The sequence below is a fragment of the Leopardus geoffroyi genome, chromosome A2 (assembly GCF_018350155.1).
Source record: "Leopardus geoffroyi isolate Oge1 chromosome A2, O.geoffroyi_Oge1_pat1.0, whole genome shotgun sequence".
NCBI lineage: Eukaryota > Metazoa > Chordata > Mammalia > Carnivora > Felidae > Leopardus > Leopardus geoffroyi.
The window spans coordinates 88,017,072-88,035,578 of NC_059331.1; the positions used below are offsets into that span (position 1 = coordinate 88,017,072).

Here is an 18,507-nt window from a genome sequence, read left to right on the forward strand (position 1 = left end):
TTTAGATTAGAGATAAAAATAGAAGTATTACATAAAGGCAGAAAATACCACTTGCTTTTCTAAATCATGGCATTTCTTCAAGATTGAGGGAAAAACAGAAGGCAAAGCAGAAGTTTCACCACAGAGGGAGATGGTGAGGCTTCCAAAGTGACAATGAGACGCTTTAACCATATGCAATGATGAAATCTGAAAAAGGAACCAGATTCAAATCCCAATGCCATCACTCACGTGTTGTTTGATCTTATACATATCTTATCTGTTTCTTGGTTCTTTCTGTCCCGTTTGTAAAATGAAATTTATCTAAATGACATCTAAAATCTAGTCCAGTCTCATTTTTTTTTCATTCTAGGCTCTCCTCACTGCTCCAAATGATGATAATGGAACATCATTTCAAGAGATGGAGTGCTTTCTCACATATAAGTTCAAATCTTAGTTAACTTAAATAATAATAATACTTAAAAAAAAAAACTGGTTTAGGGGCACCTGAGTAGCTCAGTTGGTTAAGCGTCCAACTTTTGATTTTGGCTCAGGTCATGATCTCACAGTTTGTGGGATCTAGGTTCAAGCCCTGTTGCGCTCTGCGCTAACAATGGGAAGCCTGCTTGGGATTCTTTCTCCCTCCTCCTTCTGCTCCTCCCCTATGAGCACGTGCATGTGCTCTTTTAGAAAACAAAACAGAAAAACAATGGTTTAAGTATTTCCTTATATTATAAGCTAAAGCAGATGAATATTTCCAATCAATTTTTAGAATTATGACCTGTGTGCAAAAGCATGCTGTTTCAAAACAGAGATTGTAGATTAGAAGAATTTATCTTAAAAACATGGTATTTTATAAAGATTAAAACTGCTGTATGAATCATTCTATTGATTTAAATTGAAAAAACAACTTGACAAAAAAGGAGCTAAAATGAAAAGTTTTACGCTTCTTTATCGTGTTACACTAGCATGTACACAGCTATGTATAACTGGGAGCAGATCTGGGTAAGAATTATACCACTGTTGTTGATCTCTCACTCCATTAAGTATTGTTTTGGTCCTGGGAATGTAAAGTCTACTGAGCATTAAAGAATAATGGAGCAGGGGTAAATCTGTGAAATGGGAAATAGTTTCTACTTTGAAGAAATGTTGTATCAGGTTTATTACACAAATGATGTGAGAGTGAGGGGAGATGGAATCGGATAGTTCTAGATAAGAGATGTGGATAAGAAGCATGCAAAAGTTTTGTTTAAATTCGCTGAAAAAGAATGCATTTTAAAAAAAGGTATCACATCCCCCAACAAGGTTTCAGTTCATTTTATGCTATCTTAATATAACTGTCTTTTATTTCAGGGTTTTAAAAAGACTGTAAGTGTTCAGGACTTTTAGAAAGGTTAATCAAAGTGGCCTTTTATTCTCAAAGTCGCATATTTTTCTTATATCTCTTGCCACTTAGAAACTTTTTAAGAGAACACCGGAAATAGACAAAATGCGAGAGCAAGGGGAAGTAAAAGATTTAGCTCTATAACTTATAGTGTATTTTGGAAGACTATTTTAAACAAGTGGTTTGGATTGTGAATTAATGTTTTTTCTCTGTTGACTCATTTTCACTCTGTGAACAGAAAAGTATTTATTTTAATGACTAGTTTTCGATTTCTGCTGCTTGTCAGGTCTGAAGCAAAAACGACCTACTATAAAAGCAAACTATTTTCCCTTAGTGTGCTGGAGCCTATCCAAAATGTTCTCCTCCAGGGGTGGAGGATGGTTCAAAAGAATCTGACACCATGGAAAGATCTCCATTACATGTCACTGAACTGAACTAATTCATTTATGAGCACAGCTCCTGACTCAAACATTGTGCTCCTTCCTAAGATTTTGCCCCTTCATTTAACTTGTACTAAATAACTTTTTGTCCACCCTTTATAAATATATTATCAAGCTGGTGGATATCTACTCTAATAAGATGCACCATGTATCAAGAAATATTTAGCTTTGGAAACTGCTCAGTTAGAATTCATCACCCCTACTCCATGTTATTACAATAACAAAATACAATACTTGTAATTCATAAGTATTTGATTCAAGTCTTGCAAACATTGTTATTGTTGCTAATAACAATAAAATAATTAATTGTATTATTTTTGGTGAAATGACCTTTCCACCCTTTAAACCAGCTAATTTACTCCTAACCTATGGAAATACATGGTTTTCCCTGACCATTCTATGCCTTTTATATAAATTCCCTTTAACTAAACTCATATTTCTAACTACAAGACTGAGCTCAAAGGTTGAGTTATTTTGAAAATCAAATACTATATAATGGATATTGCACTTAGTTCAGTACCTTATACGTGGTAAGTGCTCAGTAGTGACCTGCTATCATTCTTATTTCCAATTCCATTCTCCACTTTAGGTTCTGATCCTGCAGCCAAGGAGTACTGACCTCTTCTTCATACTCCTCACACATTGTACAGTAGTTAGCATAATGGGTGAATAAATCATTGAACAGTATTTTTACATAGTAACATGGCTATATTCCTTAACAAGAGTTTTTAAATATTAATAAGCATTTGTACAAGATCCATTAATTTGCTCACTGTTTTTTTTTTTTTTTTTTTTAACTTTTACCTATTTTTGAGAGACAGAGAGAGAGCATGAATGAGGGAGGAACAGAGAGAGGGGAGACACAGTATCTGAAACAGGCTTCAGGCTCTGAGGTGTCAGCACAGAGCCTGACATGAGGCTCGAACCCACAACCATGAGATCATGACCTGAGCTGAAGTCAGACGCTTAACCAACTAAGCCACCCAGGTGCTCCTTGCTCAGTTCTTTAAAATGGTTGGTAAGTTTAGTTTACAAATGTCCCCTCAAAGTTTCTTTTCACTATCTGTTTGTTACGTACTTTCATTAAGTATATAATGATCTCATTAAGTATATAATATATAACATTGGAGTGAATGTTAATGTAACCAATGTCAAGTTAATAAATCTTCTGAATTAGTGGCTACATTTATTAAAAATGAGATTCCACTATATATGTGAACTTATAAAAATAACAACTATATTAAGGTGGGTTAGATTTTTAAAAACGTTTGAAGTAACCCACAGTGAAAGAATCAAAATTACTGAACTTAATAAAAATTAATTTTCAGTAAGGAAACTATACACAGTCCTATGTTTTTGCTTTATATTGTCTTCTGTCACTTGACTAGGAGAAAAAAAAATGCTTATTCTATAATAAGTAAAAATATCTTCCTTTATGTTGTCCCCCAAAGAATGAACAATTTCATACGGCTCAAGTGAGGGAAGATCTCCAACCTTCAAAATACTTTCTGGACTTCAAGATTTCCTGTTCAAAGTATACCGGGATTTACCTTCTCTTACAAGTGGCAATGACCTCGCTGAATTGTAGACATTAGAGTTTGGAAGTCTTTAAGTACCTTCCATTTGTGTTGACTTAAATCACACATTTCATTAATTATACAGGTCATGCATTTGCCTAGGAGTTAAAATATTCACTTTCAAAATGAAATAAATGAAGACCAGCTGGTTGAGAGGACACGGGGCGAATGCAGGATGTAGTTTAGAATTTATTTATTTATTTTTCTTTTAAGTCTTTGAATCCCTCATGTGTGGTGCCTTGCCATTTCCACATTTTAAGTTTATCCAAACTGGTTTCATGTCTTGCAGGAAAACCGTCAGGAGGGAGAAGAGTCGATTCAAACATGAGTAAAGAAAAAGCACTCAGCAGCATGCTCCACTCCAATCTCCACACAGTAATTGACAGGAGTTATTTTCAGGGAAAATTCAACTTTCAAAGCTTGTATTATGAACAAAACATTACTATGACGGATTTTTTAAACAAAAATAACATGGGTATTTTCATGGAACGTTTGCAGAAAGAAAAATATTTTAAGAAATATTATGGGTTTTCTAAACAAGGTAAATATCCCCTCGAGGACTCTCTCACCTTTTTGCATGAGTGCCCGTTGGGTAATACCGGGAACAGGATATGCCATCCCAGGCACAGTATGGGTCTCGAGCCAGGCAGCAATCCGCACAAGCACTTCCATACATGTCGCACTGATGGAATCTCACTTGGGCCACGGCAGAAGCAGATCCGATATACAGCTGTTGCTAGAGACATCAGAGAACAGAGAGGCCACTGGTAGAAAGGGACAGAACTCTCAGTGATCTTCACCTCTGTTAATATTCATTTAAATTACTGCAGTTACTGAGGATGGATAATGGAACACCGAAACTTCCATTTTTTCTAAGATGGGAAATACTCCAGACCTGGAAGCTCGAGCAACAAAACTGCTTAACTGAGCTTGACAAAATCTTAGGAAGCTGACTCTTCTTTTGTTATCTAAATAGAAAGACTCATCAGTTAATGCTGTAGGTCTTTTTAAAAGACCTGGAGGAATGTCCAATAACAGACTGGATAAGTAAATGCTCTTTTGTTGTTGCATCTTTTTTTTTTTTAATTTTTCTTAATGTTTTTTTTTTAATTTATTTTTGAGAGAGAGAGAAAGAGAGAGAGAGAGAGAGACAATGAGTGTGGGAGGGGCAGAGAGAGAGACAGTGTGACACAGAATCTGAACCAGGCTCCCGTCTCTGAGCTGTCAGCAGAGAGCCCAATGTGGGGCTCGAACTCACAAACTGCGAGATCATGACCTGAGCCGAAGGCAGATGCTCAACTGACTGAGCCACCAGGCGCCCCCGTTGTTTCATATTTTAAACTGAGATGTAATTAACAAATAACATTATATTAGTTTCAGTGTATACATAATGATTCCATATTTGCATATTGGGAAATGATCAACATAATAAGTCTGGTTAACACTCTTCAACACGCAGGGAGAGTTGTTCTTGTGTGGTGAAAACTTTTCAAATAAGTATTAGGGTATTATTTAGTATAATCACCATGGCATACATTACATCCCCAGGTCTTCCTTTGTAACTGGAAGTTTGTACCTTAGGATCGCCTCCACATTTTGCCCATTTCCCATCCCCTGCCTCTGGGAGCTGCCAAACTGTCCTATTCATGAATTCGTTTTCTGTTGTTGTTTTGTGTGTTTTAATTCCACATATCAGTAAGTTTGTATGGTTTTTGTATTTCTTCGACTCATTTCACTTAGCATAATGCCCTCAAGGTCCATTCACATTGTCACAAATGGAAGGATTTCCTTCTTTTTTGTGGCTGAATAATATTCCACATATATACATCATTTTCTCCATCCATTCATCCATTGATGGCACTTAAGGTTGTTTCCATGTCTTGGCCATGGTAAATAATACTGCAATAAACATGGGTGCAGATGGCTTCCAGAGTGAGTACTCTGTTTCCTTTGGATAAATACCCAGAAATGACACGGCTTAATCATATGCTGGTTCTATTTTTAATAAATTGAGGAAACTCTACACTGTTTTCCATATTGGCTGTAGCAATTTACACTCCAACCAGTAGTGCACGTTAACACTAAACATTTAAAAGAGTAATGAAGATACACACAGAGAGAATGACATGGAATCAACTGTAAGATCTGTTGTGAAGTAAATACAAGTAGCAGAGCAATGAACGTTGCATGTTCTTGTTTGCCTAAACATAAATGGTTATTTATAAATAAATTTGAGGTAATGTATGTACCAACTACTTCTGGAAAAAGTTTCACCAGTAACTGGTTCTAGTAAAGCAGAGAGGAGTTTGTGTTTCACTGCACATTCTTTTGTGTTACCATCATTACCGTTATTTTTGCCCTTAAAAATGTTAACAAAAAAATTACAGAATAACATCCTATCATGATTATAGAGGTAAATCTACTCTCATGTACTTTCCTCCAATAAGGGAAAACAAAGAAACCTATTACATGTAAACCACTATATATTTTTACTAGAATACAACTGTAACTTGTTTATGTATAAACACATGTACTTATGCTCTTCATTCTTGCCTTTACTCACATATAGAACACAAACACATACACACAACTTACTCTCTTTGAAGAAATCTCCATAGAAATAATAGGAACTGGATCCTGCAAGACATTTTTTAAAGTTGTTATTAAAGAAATATAGGAGAATACCTTAATATGGTTGTAATCATCTGAACTCCTATTAGGTATGTGAGTGGTTCTATGCTAGTCCATAGCTTTCATTTTAGCAAATCAATAGGAAAACATGATTACATTAAAATATAGCTTTCTTTAAAAAAAATCTTTTTAATGGAGTAGAACAGATATGTAAGATGAAAAAAGTAGTGGCTGATCTAAGTAGCTTACCATTTGTTTCTGAAATGTAATTTTTGTATTTGTGTTTGAATATTACTCTTGTTTGGGAAACCCAAATATCTCTAAATAAAATAATAAAGGCACAGCATTCTTTCTTACAATTTGAACCAGTAGAAGTGAAACAATTATGTCTTTCAATTGGTGTTATTATTAGCAAACCACGTGATCTTTAATTGTTTTAATCCAAGTCTAATCAGAATACTTTTCTGTTGGGAGTTACTGTCGTCAAACACTATGAACGCAGGATGCTCTGAGAAAGATGAATAACTTCATTGCCTTAGAAGTGCACCAGAGGAAAGAAAATCTATCACAATGTTTTGAGAGCCTGTGTGTTATTTTAGGGTTGGTGATTAAAACTAGAGGGTCTCTAATGAGTACCACAACTCAGAAGGATTCTGCAAGCAGACAAGCAAGAGGCAGGTGGGATCTACACGATGGATGATTATCCTTCAAAGAATTATTTTTTGAAAGAGAAAATCTGATCCCGTGTCAATATTTTTTCAATATTTTAAACTATAGAACACTTCATTCATGCATACCTGCACTTATTTATTCATTCAAGTGATAATGTTTTTTAGTGTTGATATAAACAAGATACTGTGGGGGAAGTCTCCTAATATAGTAGCTATGGTCACTATTGTGAAATGAAATCTTACATAGAAATCCAATATGCAAGATAGACAAAAACATAGCTGCTCTGGTTGAGATAGGAACATGGTCAGCTTTGGGTGCAGCTATGGGGAATCTAATCTCCAGGACAGCTAAGGTGAAATGAACTGTTTTTTATCAATAAAAATATTTTCATACATATTCATTACATACACATACAGTCAATCTTAATAATTTACAGACTGTTTTTTTTTTTTTTTGCAAATTTTCTGAATTGCTTAAATTTATTTGTAATCCCTTCATTAATACTTATGGTGTCCTGTGGTCATTCATGGACATGTGCAGGCACACAGAAGCAATACATTTTAGTTGCCCTATAAGTATGACCCCAACAGAGGTCAATCATTGCAACACTCTGCCTTCTTGTTTCAGCTTTTGTATTGTAAACAAGTGTCCTTTCGATGGTCTATTTCGTGCTTTGTGTTGGCAATTTTGATGTTTAAAACAGCCTTTAAGCAAAGTGTTGAAGCACTGTATAGTGTTTCTAAGCTTCAAAAGGCTGTGATGTGCATTGTGGGAAAATACATGTGTTAAATAAGATTTGTTCAGGCATGAGTTATAGTGCTGTGGAACAAAGTTCAATGTTAGTTAATAAACTATATATGAAATAAGGTGTCTTTATATAAAAACACAAAAAGAACAATGCTATATATTGATCAGTTGACAAAACTGTTGTGACTAGAGGCTCACAGGAACGTAACCTTCTATTTCCCATAGGAGCATCAGTCAGTATTCACTAATTTAGTGTTCATGGTGATTCTAAAGACCATAACTGCCTTAAATATTGAGACTTGAGTCTGTGTGTGTGTGTGTGTGTGTGTGTGTGTGTGTGTGTATGCATGCATACAATTGCTTTTGTCATGTCTAATCCTTCCATTATCATTTTGCAGTTTTCTCTTTTTTAGTAAATTCTTTGTGTAATTGCTATGTTATAATAAAAAGCAATATGCTTATCATATCCCAACATGCACAATATGAAACCTACTGCTTTGTCTGTGTTGACAGTACATTTGTAAAATGAGACTCTGTGATAATGATTCTGGAATTCGTATGTGGTATGTGTTATTTCTTTAAGTCACAGTTCATGCTAGCTAGGTTAATATTAGCATTTTCATTTGAATAGTCTACAATAATCAAACAGATGCATCAGGATTTTAAACCATTTCTCACTTCAGATTCACTGAATTCACAACATACCTGTTAGAAGAAAAAAAAAAGTGAGCCAGCATCTTTAATATTTGCAACTCATTGGCAATTGTTAATACATAAATGTTGGCTATTTCATTTCATTTTATTTTTTTACTAAAAATACCTTGAATATCTGAAGTTCTTCTAGAATTACTTCTTCCATTGATTCTGTTTCTTGGTTATAAATCGTGATTACTTTCAGTACAATTCCATTATCTGTAAGAAAGCAAAAGAAGAGATAAACCAGAAGCTTATCACAATCTGGTTTTCAAACAATTAAAAACCATGCAGCACCTATGAATCTGAATAAGATTTGAGATCTAGATGTATGAAAATTTTACTCATTGTTAGTTAAAACAATATGACCACTCATACATTCATATTTTAAAATGGCAAAAAAATAAAAATAAAAATAAAAGGGCAAAAAAATAACTGTATGTCTGGCTAAGAAATAAGACCAAATAATATGTAATTATTTTTCAAATAATGTGATTCAGAAACTCAATTAAAGACTGAGAAATCAAAATATATTAATATATATACAATTATATCTGGTACTATATTACATATATATACACACTTTTAATAAGAAAGATGTCAAGTATATACTGCTGAGAGAACAGCATAAGTCCTCCCGTACTAATCATTTAACTTCTGTAATTATCAATAATTTTATAAATTTCAATTCATAATTTAAAATTTCACCTAATTTTTATTATACTTGATATTCTGAGCTTGTTCTTTCCAATAAAAATTTTAATAAGATACTAATTTGCTTGAAAGAATAATGTGGTGTAGTGCTAAAAATAGCTCAGGAAAAATAAGCACTTTGAAGGTGCTGGTCTAAGAATTTCTATGGTATCTAAGCAGTTTGTTTAAAAATTACCAAATCATGAGGGTGGGTTAATAAAATTTGATTAAAATAAAATGAGTAACAATTACCTATATAATGCATGAAAAGGAATCCGAACTATAATTTTTAAGCCAAGAATACATAACACCTTAAAATTATTATATCAAGCAAAACACAAAGATGAAACTCAAATTATTAATTTGAAACTAGTGACTTGCAATAAAGACCCTTCCTATATACAGTATTTTATACACACCCACACAATATTAAAGCACAGGGAAAAATCATTATCATTTGTGAGATTTTCCAATGTACTCACCACACATTCATCAAATATCTTCTTTTGTGTTGAAAAGCTGTGGCTCAATATGATGGTATCTTTGAGTTAAAAATCATTTACATGATAGCATAAACATTTATCTGATATTTCTGGAATTCTCTCAAATAGCTTTGGTCAATCTAACAAGAAAGTATTTCTAAAAACAGTCCTGGACTGATACACTGTTTATGACCGGTACTTTTCCAGGTCATAAATATGTTAAAAATAACATACCTTTCCCATGATTAATTTTTATCAAATATTTTTCCTACTTATGAAACTTGAAAAGAAAAAGCTCTATTAATGTCATTATGAGTGAATTCATGGCCAAGTAATTTGAAGTCTGTTAAAGAAACGTGACACTTTGTTAATCTTGAATCTGCAATGCAGAGAACATCATGAACATTAACCTCCTAAAATAAGGAAAAAATACAGCCTACACCAGAGATCAATTTCTGCAAATCAGATGAAGGTTTCCTTACTGAAATCTTTGCTTTTTAAAAAAGTGTGAGTGGAGAAGCCCAAGCACCAATATTAGTATCATATTCTGGTTCCTGATCTAAGTATATACAATGTCTCTGTAGAATTATGTCTGTGATTAAAGTTATGTATGGTAGGATGCTTACTCTTCTAAATACCAACTGCTATAGCAATGATTATAATGTATATTAAAAAAAACAAAATAATTCAAAAGATTTTTTAAATGTCTATACATTTTTAAAGTACTTGACAGAATTTTTATCTATTATCCAGATGCCAAAAGTTTCAAAGATTTCAAATTCTCTTCCACAAACTATATGTATGGAATTGAAGTTATATATTTATTTGAAAATGTCCCTTTTCAGCATATTTCTTTGTTTTATTAATGCAGGATATTATAGATTTGCTCTAAAAGTTTGCCTCCATTATGGGTAACAAATGGCCCATTTTTGTACAAATGGATGATTCTGATGGGGCCTGATAAGCAGTGTTGTGATTATAGACTCAGGTGAAGTTACTGTCCCAAGCTGTTTAACAAATCTTGAGACCTTACTTAACAGCCAAAGGCGGGAAGGGATCTGGGGGCTGAGGGCAGAACCATCCTTGCTATGGCAGCCTACTTCCTCTAGGAGAAGTTCTGTCTGGAACCAATGCTGTTTATGTAAATCAATTAATCCTAATCCATTTATTCAAGGATATTGTCTGTGTATCAGGAATTATGGGCTGTAACCGCCTCAAATCCTCTCTTCCACTGCAGAGAAAAAGCAGTGTGCAGGGGCACTTGGGTGGCTCAGTTGGTTAAGTGTCTGACCTCGGCTGAGGTCATGATCTTGTGGTTTGTTGAGTCTGAGCCCCATGTTGGGCTCTGTGCTGACAGCTCAGAGCCTGGAGCCTGCTTTAGATTCTATGTCTTTCTCTCTCTCTCAAAAATAAATAAAAACATTTAAAAAAAAGCAGTGTACAAATGGGCTAATGGATTAATAGATTTGTTGATAGGTTTTAAAAATATTAATAATGTTAATGATTTTAAGATTCAGTACATGCGTCTCAGTACTTTGTAATCTCTTTACCTGTCCCAATAAACAAGACATCATATTGGCCATCCTCAGCTTCCACTCGATCCACTGCTATTTGTTTCAGGTTATATCTTCCATCTGTTTTTACCAGGATTGGTTTTTTATGGGCAGGTTTTATGGGCTGGTACATAAGTGGATGGCTTCTTGCAAATCGGATGGCTTCATCAGGGTAGTCTTTGGTGGTTCCGTACCTCCCACCATTAACTTTGCTGGCACACTGCAATACAAGTGGAAAATATTTTTGTCTTACGCATAAAGAGCAAATTTGCAATCAATTATGAAAACAATCAGAAAACTGGATGTGTTCAATGAATTAACTGCAGTTAGAAATACTTAGTAACCACATATCCTTTATTAGAGAAATAAAATCTGCATTAACAATTGCAAATAAAGACTGAATCATCCCAAACACAAAGCACTAGAAAAAATACAGAAAGCAGTGAAATCTTGGGAAAGTGAAGTATATTTACTACTGTACAATTTGAAAGTGGTAAAAATGAATATCATCATAAATACTGTTATTATTTCCCATTTTCTGAAATTTTTTAATTTTTTCACATTGTAATTTAAGTTTTGAAGATAAACCATGTATTGTTTATAACAGAGCAAAAGCCTCTTTGTTGTGCTAAATCCTCCTCCCGAATTAAGGACCACAACTGCACAAAATAGTTTTCCCATTATTGAGAGTAAGATAATATGATTGGTGATGGTTTCAGCAGACTCACTGACTATACAATCTTAGTGCTGTAACAAAGAAAACTATTTAAATTCTGTCAGTGTTAATTAAGAAAAAAAACCCCTCTCCATTCTACTGTAATCTGCATGAATTTATATTATTTCTGTATGGATTCAACACAATAAATTGAGAAAGTGAGAAATATTTTCAAAAACATGCTTAAATTCTTAATTTATTGACTCTAAAAATAAATGTTCAATAGCACCTAAGGAACTTCTTGGAATACCTTTAAGTGTGTTGATTCATGCTTGTTATTAAGCACTCCCTTATTTCGTATATTTCCCTCCAGAATCAGCAGCAATTGCAATGATTATGTTGATAAAGAATTTTCCACTTTAGAGTATAAATACAGTAGTGTAATAATCAGATTCTGCAAAGAGGGCATTTTTAACGGTCTGTTTTAAAATTCAGGTCATATTTCTTAATTTGGCCTGAATTTTTCACTGGAGTGTACTTACATGATACATAATTGGAAACATTCTGGACCAGCCTGGAAGCAGTTCAGTAACCAGTCACTTCCTCCAAATCTCCTTTAATACCATGTGGTTTCAAGAAGCATTTCCAGCAAAGCCACAGGAGTGGGTTTTCTCCATTTAAATTGTAATTTCAATCAATAGAGTGAAATAAAGTATACTTTATGTCTTACTGGAAGTAATAATTTTAAGCTAGTGAGAATGATTGAAATGGTAAAGCTTTACACTTGTTAATGGAGGTAAGGTTTGTTTCCACTTTGAATTTTGGCTCTGCAAAAATGGTTTCTACTTGACTTGCAAGTACTTGTGGAATGAGCACAGCGATGGGTTTTCACCAGCTGCTCAAGAAAAAGTGTAGACTTTTGACTTGTATGACAAGTTAAATGTTTGTTCTCCGTGGTCTGTGAGCACATACAATGAGCTGACATTTTTCCAACATAGTTTTGCACAGGACACATGACACAAATTCATCATCATTGTCATCGGCATCATCGTTTTTAGATACACATGTAAGTAAAAGCACAAAAGCTTGGCTAATCAGGGAGAATGTCAGCAGCATGAGTTCACAGGTGAGTGGTGAAACTTCTGGAACTCTAGGAGCACTTTTGTATAGGCATTTTCCTTCTAAGAGCCAGGAAGGATGCTGAATGAGATGCTAAGTATGCTGGTAAGGTAGAGAAAAAGCTTAATTCAGTGATGCTAAAGTGAGAAGAAAGGAGAAAGTGTGGCTGGGGAAACTTGGAGGCTGACTCAAATATTAGGATGTGAATACATGGTAACTTTCTCACGCTTGGAAATTCTATGTGGCACCAGTTCTTCTGAAGAAATGGAGGAATAGGATACTCTCTTTACTAGATGTTTCTGTGTTCACCAGTTATCTCAAAAATAAATTCTCTTTTGGGGTTACTTAGCCAAAATATCAATGACAATCTATACTTTATCAGGCTGCTTAGATGTTCTCACTGTAGATTTTTTTTTTCCATTAAATAGAAAGCGTACAACCAGATACAAGAAGTGGTATTTCTTTACCATGCAAGTAATGAAGCACATTTTTAGTGTAGAATTTCTTAATTATTTAATGCAAGTTTTGTAAAGCATCTGAAACACTGAATAAAATATTACTAAAAGAGCCTTTAAAACCTAAGAATACTTTGTTCAATGTCTAAACTTACAGAACCAGGTCTTGGGTAAGGGACTTTTCCTTCATAGAGTGACCAGTGGTATTCAGGTCCTTCCTTATGTGCATATGGTCCATTAAAGGCTGCCCGGATGCTAGACATATGATAGACACATATTGCATGCCCCCTAAATATGTTACTGGAAAAAAAAAAGATAATTACTATACTGGAGCTGACTAGCAGTCATCTAATCAAATCCTTCAGACTACAGAAATAAGGCTAAAGTCTTCTGGATAAAACAGTTGCAACATCTTAAGTATAGGATATTCTACAAATATGAACTACTGCAATATTTCAAGTACTGGAACTCTAAAACTTACCGTTTCTTTACCTTATTACAAGAAACTGAAAATGGCACTGTTAGACTAAAAAAAGTGACACTTGTCACCTCACTTTATTTCTAAATCTTACATTGTGTCTTTATATTTTTTATTAAGGAAAATATCGCCTGAATATTTAAAAAGATTCATTCCCAAGTTGAATTACTCATTTTTTAAAAGTTTATTTATTTTGAGACAGGGAGAGAGCATGAGCAGGGGAGGGGCAGAGGGAGAGGGAGAGAGAGAATCCCAAGCAGGCTCCGTGCTGTCAGCACAAAGCCCCATGCAGGGCTCCGTCTCAGGAACTGTGAGATCATGACCTGAGCCAAAATCAAAACTTAGATGCTTACGTGACTGAACCACCCAGGTGCCCATGAATTATTCATTTTAAGCTTTATCTCCTTGTATGCTGTTTCATATTCTGAGTAGACAGTGCTCACCTAATCACTATGCTGTTAGTATTGCTAGTTCCGTTCAAATTTTATTTGATTTCTCAATGTATATGATTAAATAACAAGTTAAAGTCTCATGAAACTTTGGGACTTTGTTCCATTCTTTATGTTAGGTCATACAGGCATTAATAAGCTTGTTGTATGTTCCCTTCTCCAGTGACTTCCAGGTCACTGAAACTGCACTAGAGTGGAAAGATGACTGGATTACACTAGATTGATTTTGGGAAAATGACTTAAATTATATAAAACTCAGAATCTTTACCTCCATAACTATCAGCAAGTAGAATCATTTTTTTTAAATAAAAAGTTCTACTTATAAAGGATAAAGACATCAGTTGACTACAATGAGTTTTACTGGGGACATTTGTGATAAATTTCTGCAAAAAGGACATTTTTAAATAATTTGTTTTAAAAATCTGGCCATATTTCTTAATTTGGTATTATCTGAACAAATTCAAACATTTCCCCAGCCTCCTCACTGTGAGAAGCAAAATAATTAATGTTTATGAAAGTGCTTTCAACACATAGTTTCAACAACACATAGTTCTTTATAAACGTAAAAGTTCCTATACTCTGAGACACCTGTAGAGCAGCAGTTATGTTACTGTCTTAGGACATCAATTCACACATTTTATAACACACCTTGAAGCAATTGGAAATGCCTCCGATAGTGAGAAAACCAGAGATAGTCTCCCAACTAAAGTGGCAATAAACCTTTGATCACTATGCTACAAATATCAACCTTTAAGTCAGGTAACAGCTGGGACACCTTTTCCTCAGATTTATGTAAAAAATGAACAGTCAAAATTGAAATTATGGGAAAAAATAATGTGTTGTCTTTGAAATCTAGACAGTTCCATTATGCTATCATTTAGGAAAGTACCATACAAAGTGATCATACTAACCTGTGGAAAAACTATTCTGGTTATCCCATAGCTTTTATTTATTATAAAACCATGGGATTAGAATGCAACGTCTAAATTCCTTACAGGCATGAAAGCGAAGATGAAGTTAAAAAAAAAAGTGAGGACTGTGGACTGTGACAACTTCCAATCTACATTCACTAATTTTCTTTGCATCAAGGAAGAACTGATAGCAAAATTGTTTCCATATTTCTCTGCTGAAGAGAAGGTCTCCTTACAATTGCACAATATTTATCAAAAGAACTTTATTATTTTTTTTTAAAGTGACCATAAGAAATCACCTGCTGAAAAAAACAAACAACTTTGTGGAGAGATCGAGAACAAACAAGGTAAAAATTACAACATAGCTGAAGACCAGTGCAGTGCAAAAGAGGAAGTGAGTTCTGTCATTCTATCCTTGTCTAGAGAATTGAGGGATATTCTTTACTTCTCATTCCAGTCATTTCGGCTCCAGTCTCTCCTATCTGGAAAGACACACTCAAGAAATTGTATGTGTAAACTTTCAACCAAAACTGATGCTAGTAATATTTTTTCATTCATGTACTGCCACACATGAAGTAGTATTTCATTTTTCCGAACACTCCTCAATGGACATAAAATAAAACATGTTAAAGAGAAAAGTAATAGATTCTAGGCCCTAAACTTAAACATCTTATTTAAATTTAAAACATGGAAAGCAAATCATAAATACATGTTCTCTGTGAATCTACATAGGACTGGGACAGCTTGAGTAACAGAGTGAGCATAAGAGAGAGTGCTCTATTTAAGAGCTCTTGATTAAGGAATCAAGGAGTATTTCTTATAGATGGCAACTGACAAGTACTGGTGAACTGATATAAACGAGTGTTGGAAGACAGTCATTTAAAGCAAGAGAGGTGGGTAAATAAAATCATAGTGATGGGACCCATGGATTCTGTCAAGGTATAATCTAAAAAGCATAACATCAGAGAGCCAGAGGAAAAATTTCCAAAACTGAGTAACAGTTGACAAAGACGTTTGAAAATCTGACTCGGAAAACTATATGACAATTAAAGTAATTATTCTACCCTCTATAACCCAAAACTCAGATCTTATAAACTATATGAGAAGAAAATCATTCTGTTGTAGGTCAGAGAGGGAGGAAATTAGGATACTGAGCACAGAAGGATGCTGGCGTGCTTCAAACAGACACGCAGATCTGAATTGAGATCATGGCTTTAAAAATGAAAGAAAACTTGCAAACAGGAGAACAAAGAGAAATTGGTGACATAAAAAAGAGACAATGACAATGACAATGGGTCAACAGTATTTCCAACTTACAGACACCATGAAAGGGTAAGGCATATTTTGTTTCATAATGTTTTTATTGACCATATGCATTTCTCACCTGGTAGTGTTAAAGAGTCCAAATATCACTGGGTTCTTAGGATCTCTGGTATGTAGCAAGAAAATATCCTCTGAAAATTAAAGTCCATTACATTAGTTTTTGTAGTCCTCTTTGCATGTAAAGAAAATATATTGACATAAAGTACCTTAGAATCCATTACAGATATAAGGTATCAATGGCTTTCCATACACGGTCATACGACCCTGACCAAATCACAAAAAAGTGAAATACTTGGCTATTCAGGATGACTCTGAGCTGGGCCTTACGGAAGGAACGAGGTGCTGACTGTAAGCTACACAGAGGGATCGCCTGTTCCTGCAACTCCTTTGACCCCACCATGTGGACCTGGCCAAAATGAGAAAAACGGAAACTTGCACACTGCAGGAAGCAAGTCTACATAAGTGAGATAGTGAGGGTTTATCGAGGGGAACAAACATCAAAGGGTAATATTTAATTCTTTCAATTCAGTAAGATTTACCTAATTCATCAAAATATGTGTCAATTCCATTCATTCCTGGTACTGAGCAAACGAGTCTTGCTTTGAGGAACGTGCTCCACTTATTGACCAGTATTCTCTGTCCTCCTACATCATTCTGTGACAAACAAAATCATGCAAATGAGTACCAAAAGAACTTTTTAACAACAAATTTTGCAATATTAAACAGGCAGATGGCAAGAGTTGTAGCTTTTTTATTTAATCTGGAAATTGGAGCCTAATCCTCAAATAATACCACAGATGCATTTCCCCATAAACATGCTTTGAGATTTCTACCTTCCGCCTGGTTAGTATACTTTTACTCTGTCCATTAAATATACTTTCCAGGTGTTAAAGAATGCTAATAGACTGGTGTTTCTTATATAAAGCACTGGTAATGGTAACCTTCAATATTATTTTATTGATAAATACGGTATCATAATACGGTAACCTTCAATATTATTTTATTGATAAATAATCTGCTTATCTCAGAAAAAGCATCATTTTTTCTTTTAGAAAAATCTTGAATTACATACACATACATATGCATACACCATACCTATATGTTTGCACACATATATACACACAAATGTACATCCATGGCTATGCGTATGTATTTGTAACTTTCTTCTTAAATTTATTCTGAAATATCAAAGTAACTTAACAGCTGTAATATTATTAGCAATCTGTCAATAAATATTGCTCCTTCAGTTGATTTTGAATGTCTCCCAACAGCCTATCTGTTGGTTAAGCGTCCGACTCTTGATTTCAGCTCAGGTCATGATCTCATGGTTTATGGGACTGAGCCCCACATCAGGCTCTGTGATGACAGTGCAGAACTCGCTTGGGATTCTCTCTCTCTCTCTCTCTCTCTCTCTCTCTCTCTCTCTCTCTTCCCCCACCCTCAAAAATAAATGAATGTAAAAAAAAAAAAACAATATAAAACCTTCAGGAGATGTGCAGTATAATTATTAGACAGCAAATACTGATTTTAGGCAGCCTACAGAATACTAGAAAGTATTTTATAGTAGAAAGCCTACTGGGACACCTGGGTGGCTCAGTCCATTAAACGTCTATCTCTGGATTTTGGCTCAAGTCATTATCTCGCGGTTCGTGAGTTCAGGTCCCGTGTCAAGCTCTGTGCTAACAGCGCAGAGCCTGCTTGGAATTCTCTCTCTCCCTCTCTCTGTGGCCCTCCCCTGCTCACGCTCTCACTCTCTTGCTCTATCAAGTAAATCAACTTACGAAACTTAAAAAATAAAGAAAAAAAAAAAAACGAACAAATGACCAAGGCCTGACCATAAATTGTGAGCTAAGCACATGGATGAGAGAGAAAGGCGGTCCTCACCACACAGAGTCGCCCCACTCTGGTGTAAATTGCATGGGCACTGTTTTCTGCCTCTAGGGCCTTCTCGGTAAAAAAGAAATACACTTTGTTGTCATCTCGGTCTTCATTGTCAGGAATCATATATGAACCTACAAATTTTGGTTCTACAGGTATAAAAAGGTAGAAGAAAAGTAAAACAGCTATTACAAGAAAATGACAAGGTTATTCTAACATATTACATATCACACAAACACTTCAGCGAAACTTTCAACATTTCATGAAGAAATAAAGTTATTTCCTTTAAATGTTGTATGCACATTAAAATCATGTAGGTATCTCCATTCTCTTTGCAAACTAACATTTTGTTTGGAACTATTAGAGGCAATTTTAATAGGAAAATAAGAGT

General features: G+C 34.6%; 1 protein-coding gene across 1 annotated transcript in view; it reads right to left on the minus strand.

Moving 5' to 3' along the window:
- The window catches only part of SEMA3E (semaphorin 3E), a 248,223-nt gene that overhangs the window by 24,653 nt on the left and 205,063 nt on the right, over positions 1-18,507 (minus strand). Inside the window, exons 7-14 of the mRNA XM_045494645.1 lie at positions 18,123-18,265; positions 16,778-16,892; positions 16,300-16,369; positions 13,233-13,377; positions 10,846-11,068; positions 8,248-8,339; positions 5,973-6,014; positions 3,947-4,113 (exon numbers count right to left, since the gene is read on the minus strand). Of these exons, the coding sequence (XP_045350601.1) occupies positions 3,947-4,113; positions 5,973-6,014; positions 8,248-8,339; positions 10,846-11,068; positions 13,233-13,377; positions 16,300-16,369; positions 16,778-16,892; positions 18,123-18,265 (997 nt within the window). The remainder of the gene's footprint in view (positions 1-3,946; positions 4,114-5,972; positions 6,015-8,247; positions 8,340-10,845; positions 11,069-13,232; positions 13,378-16,299; positions 16,370-16,777; positions 16,893-18,122; positions 18,266-18,507) is intronic.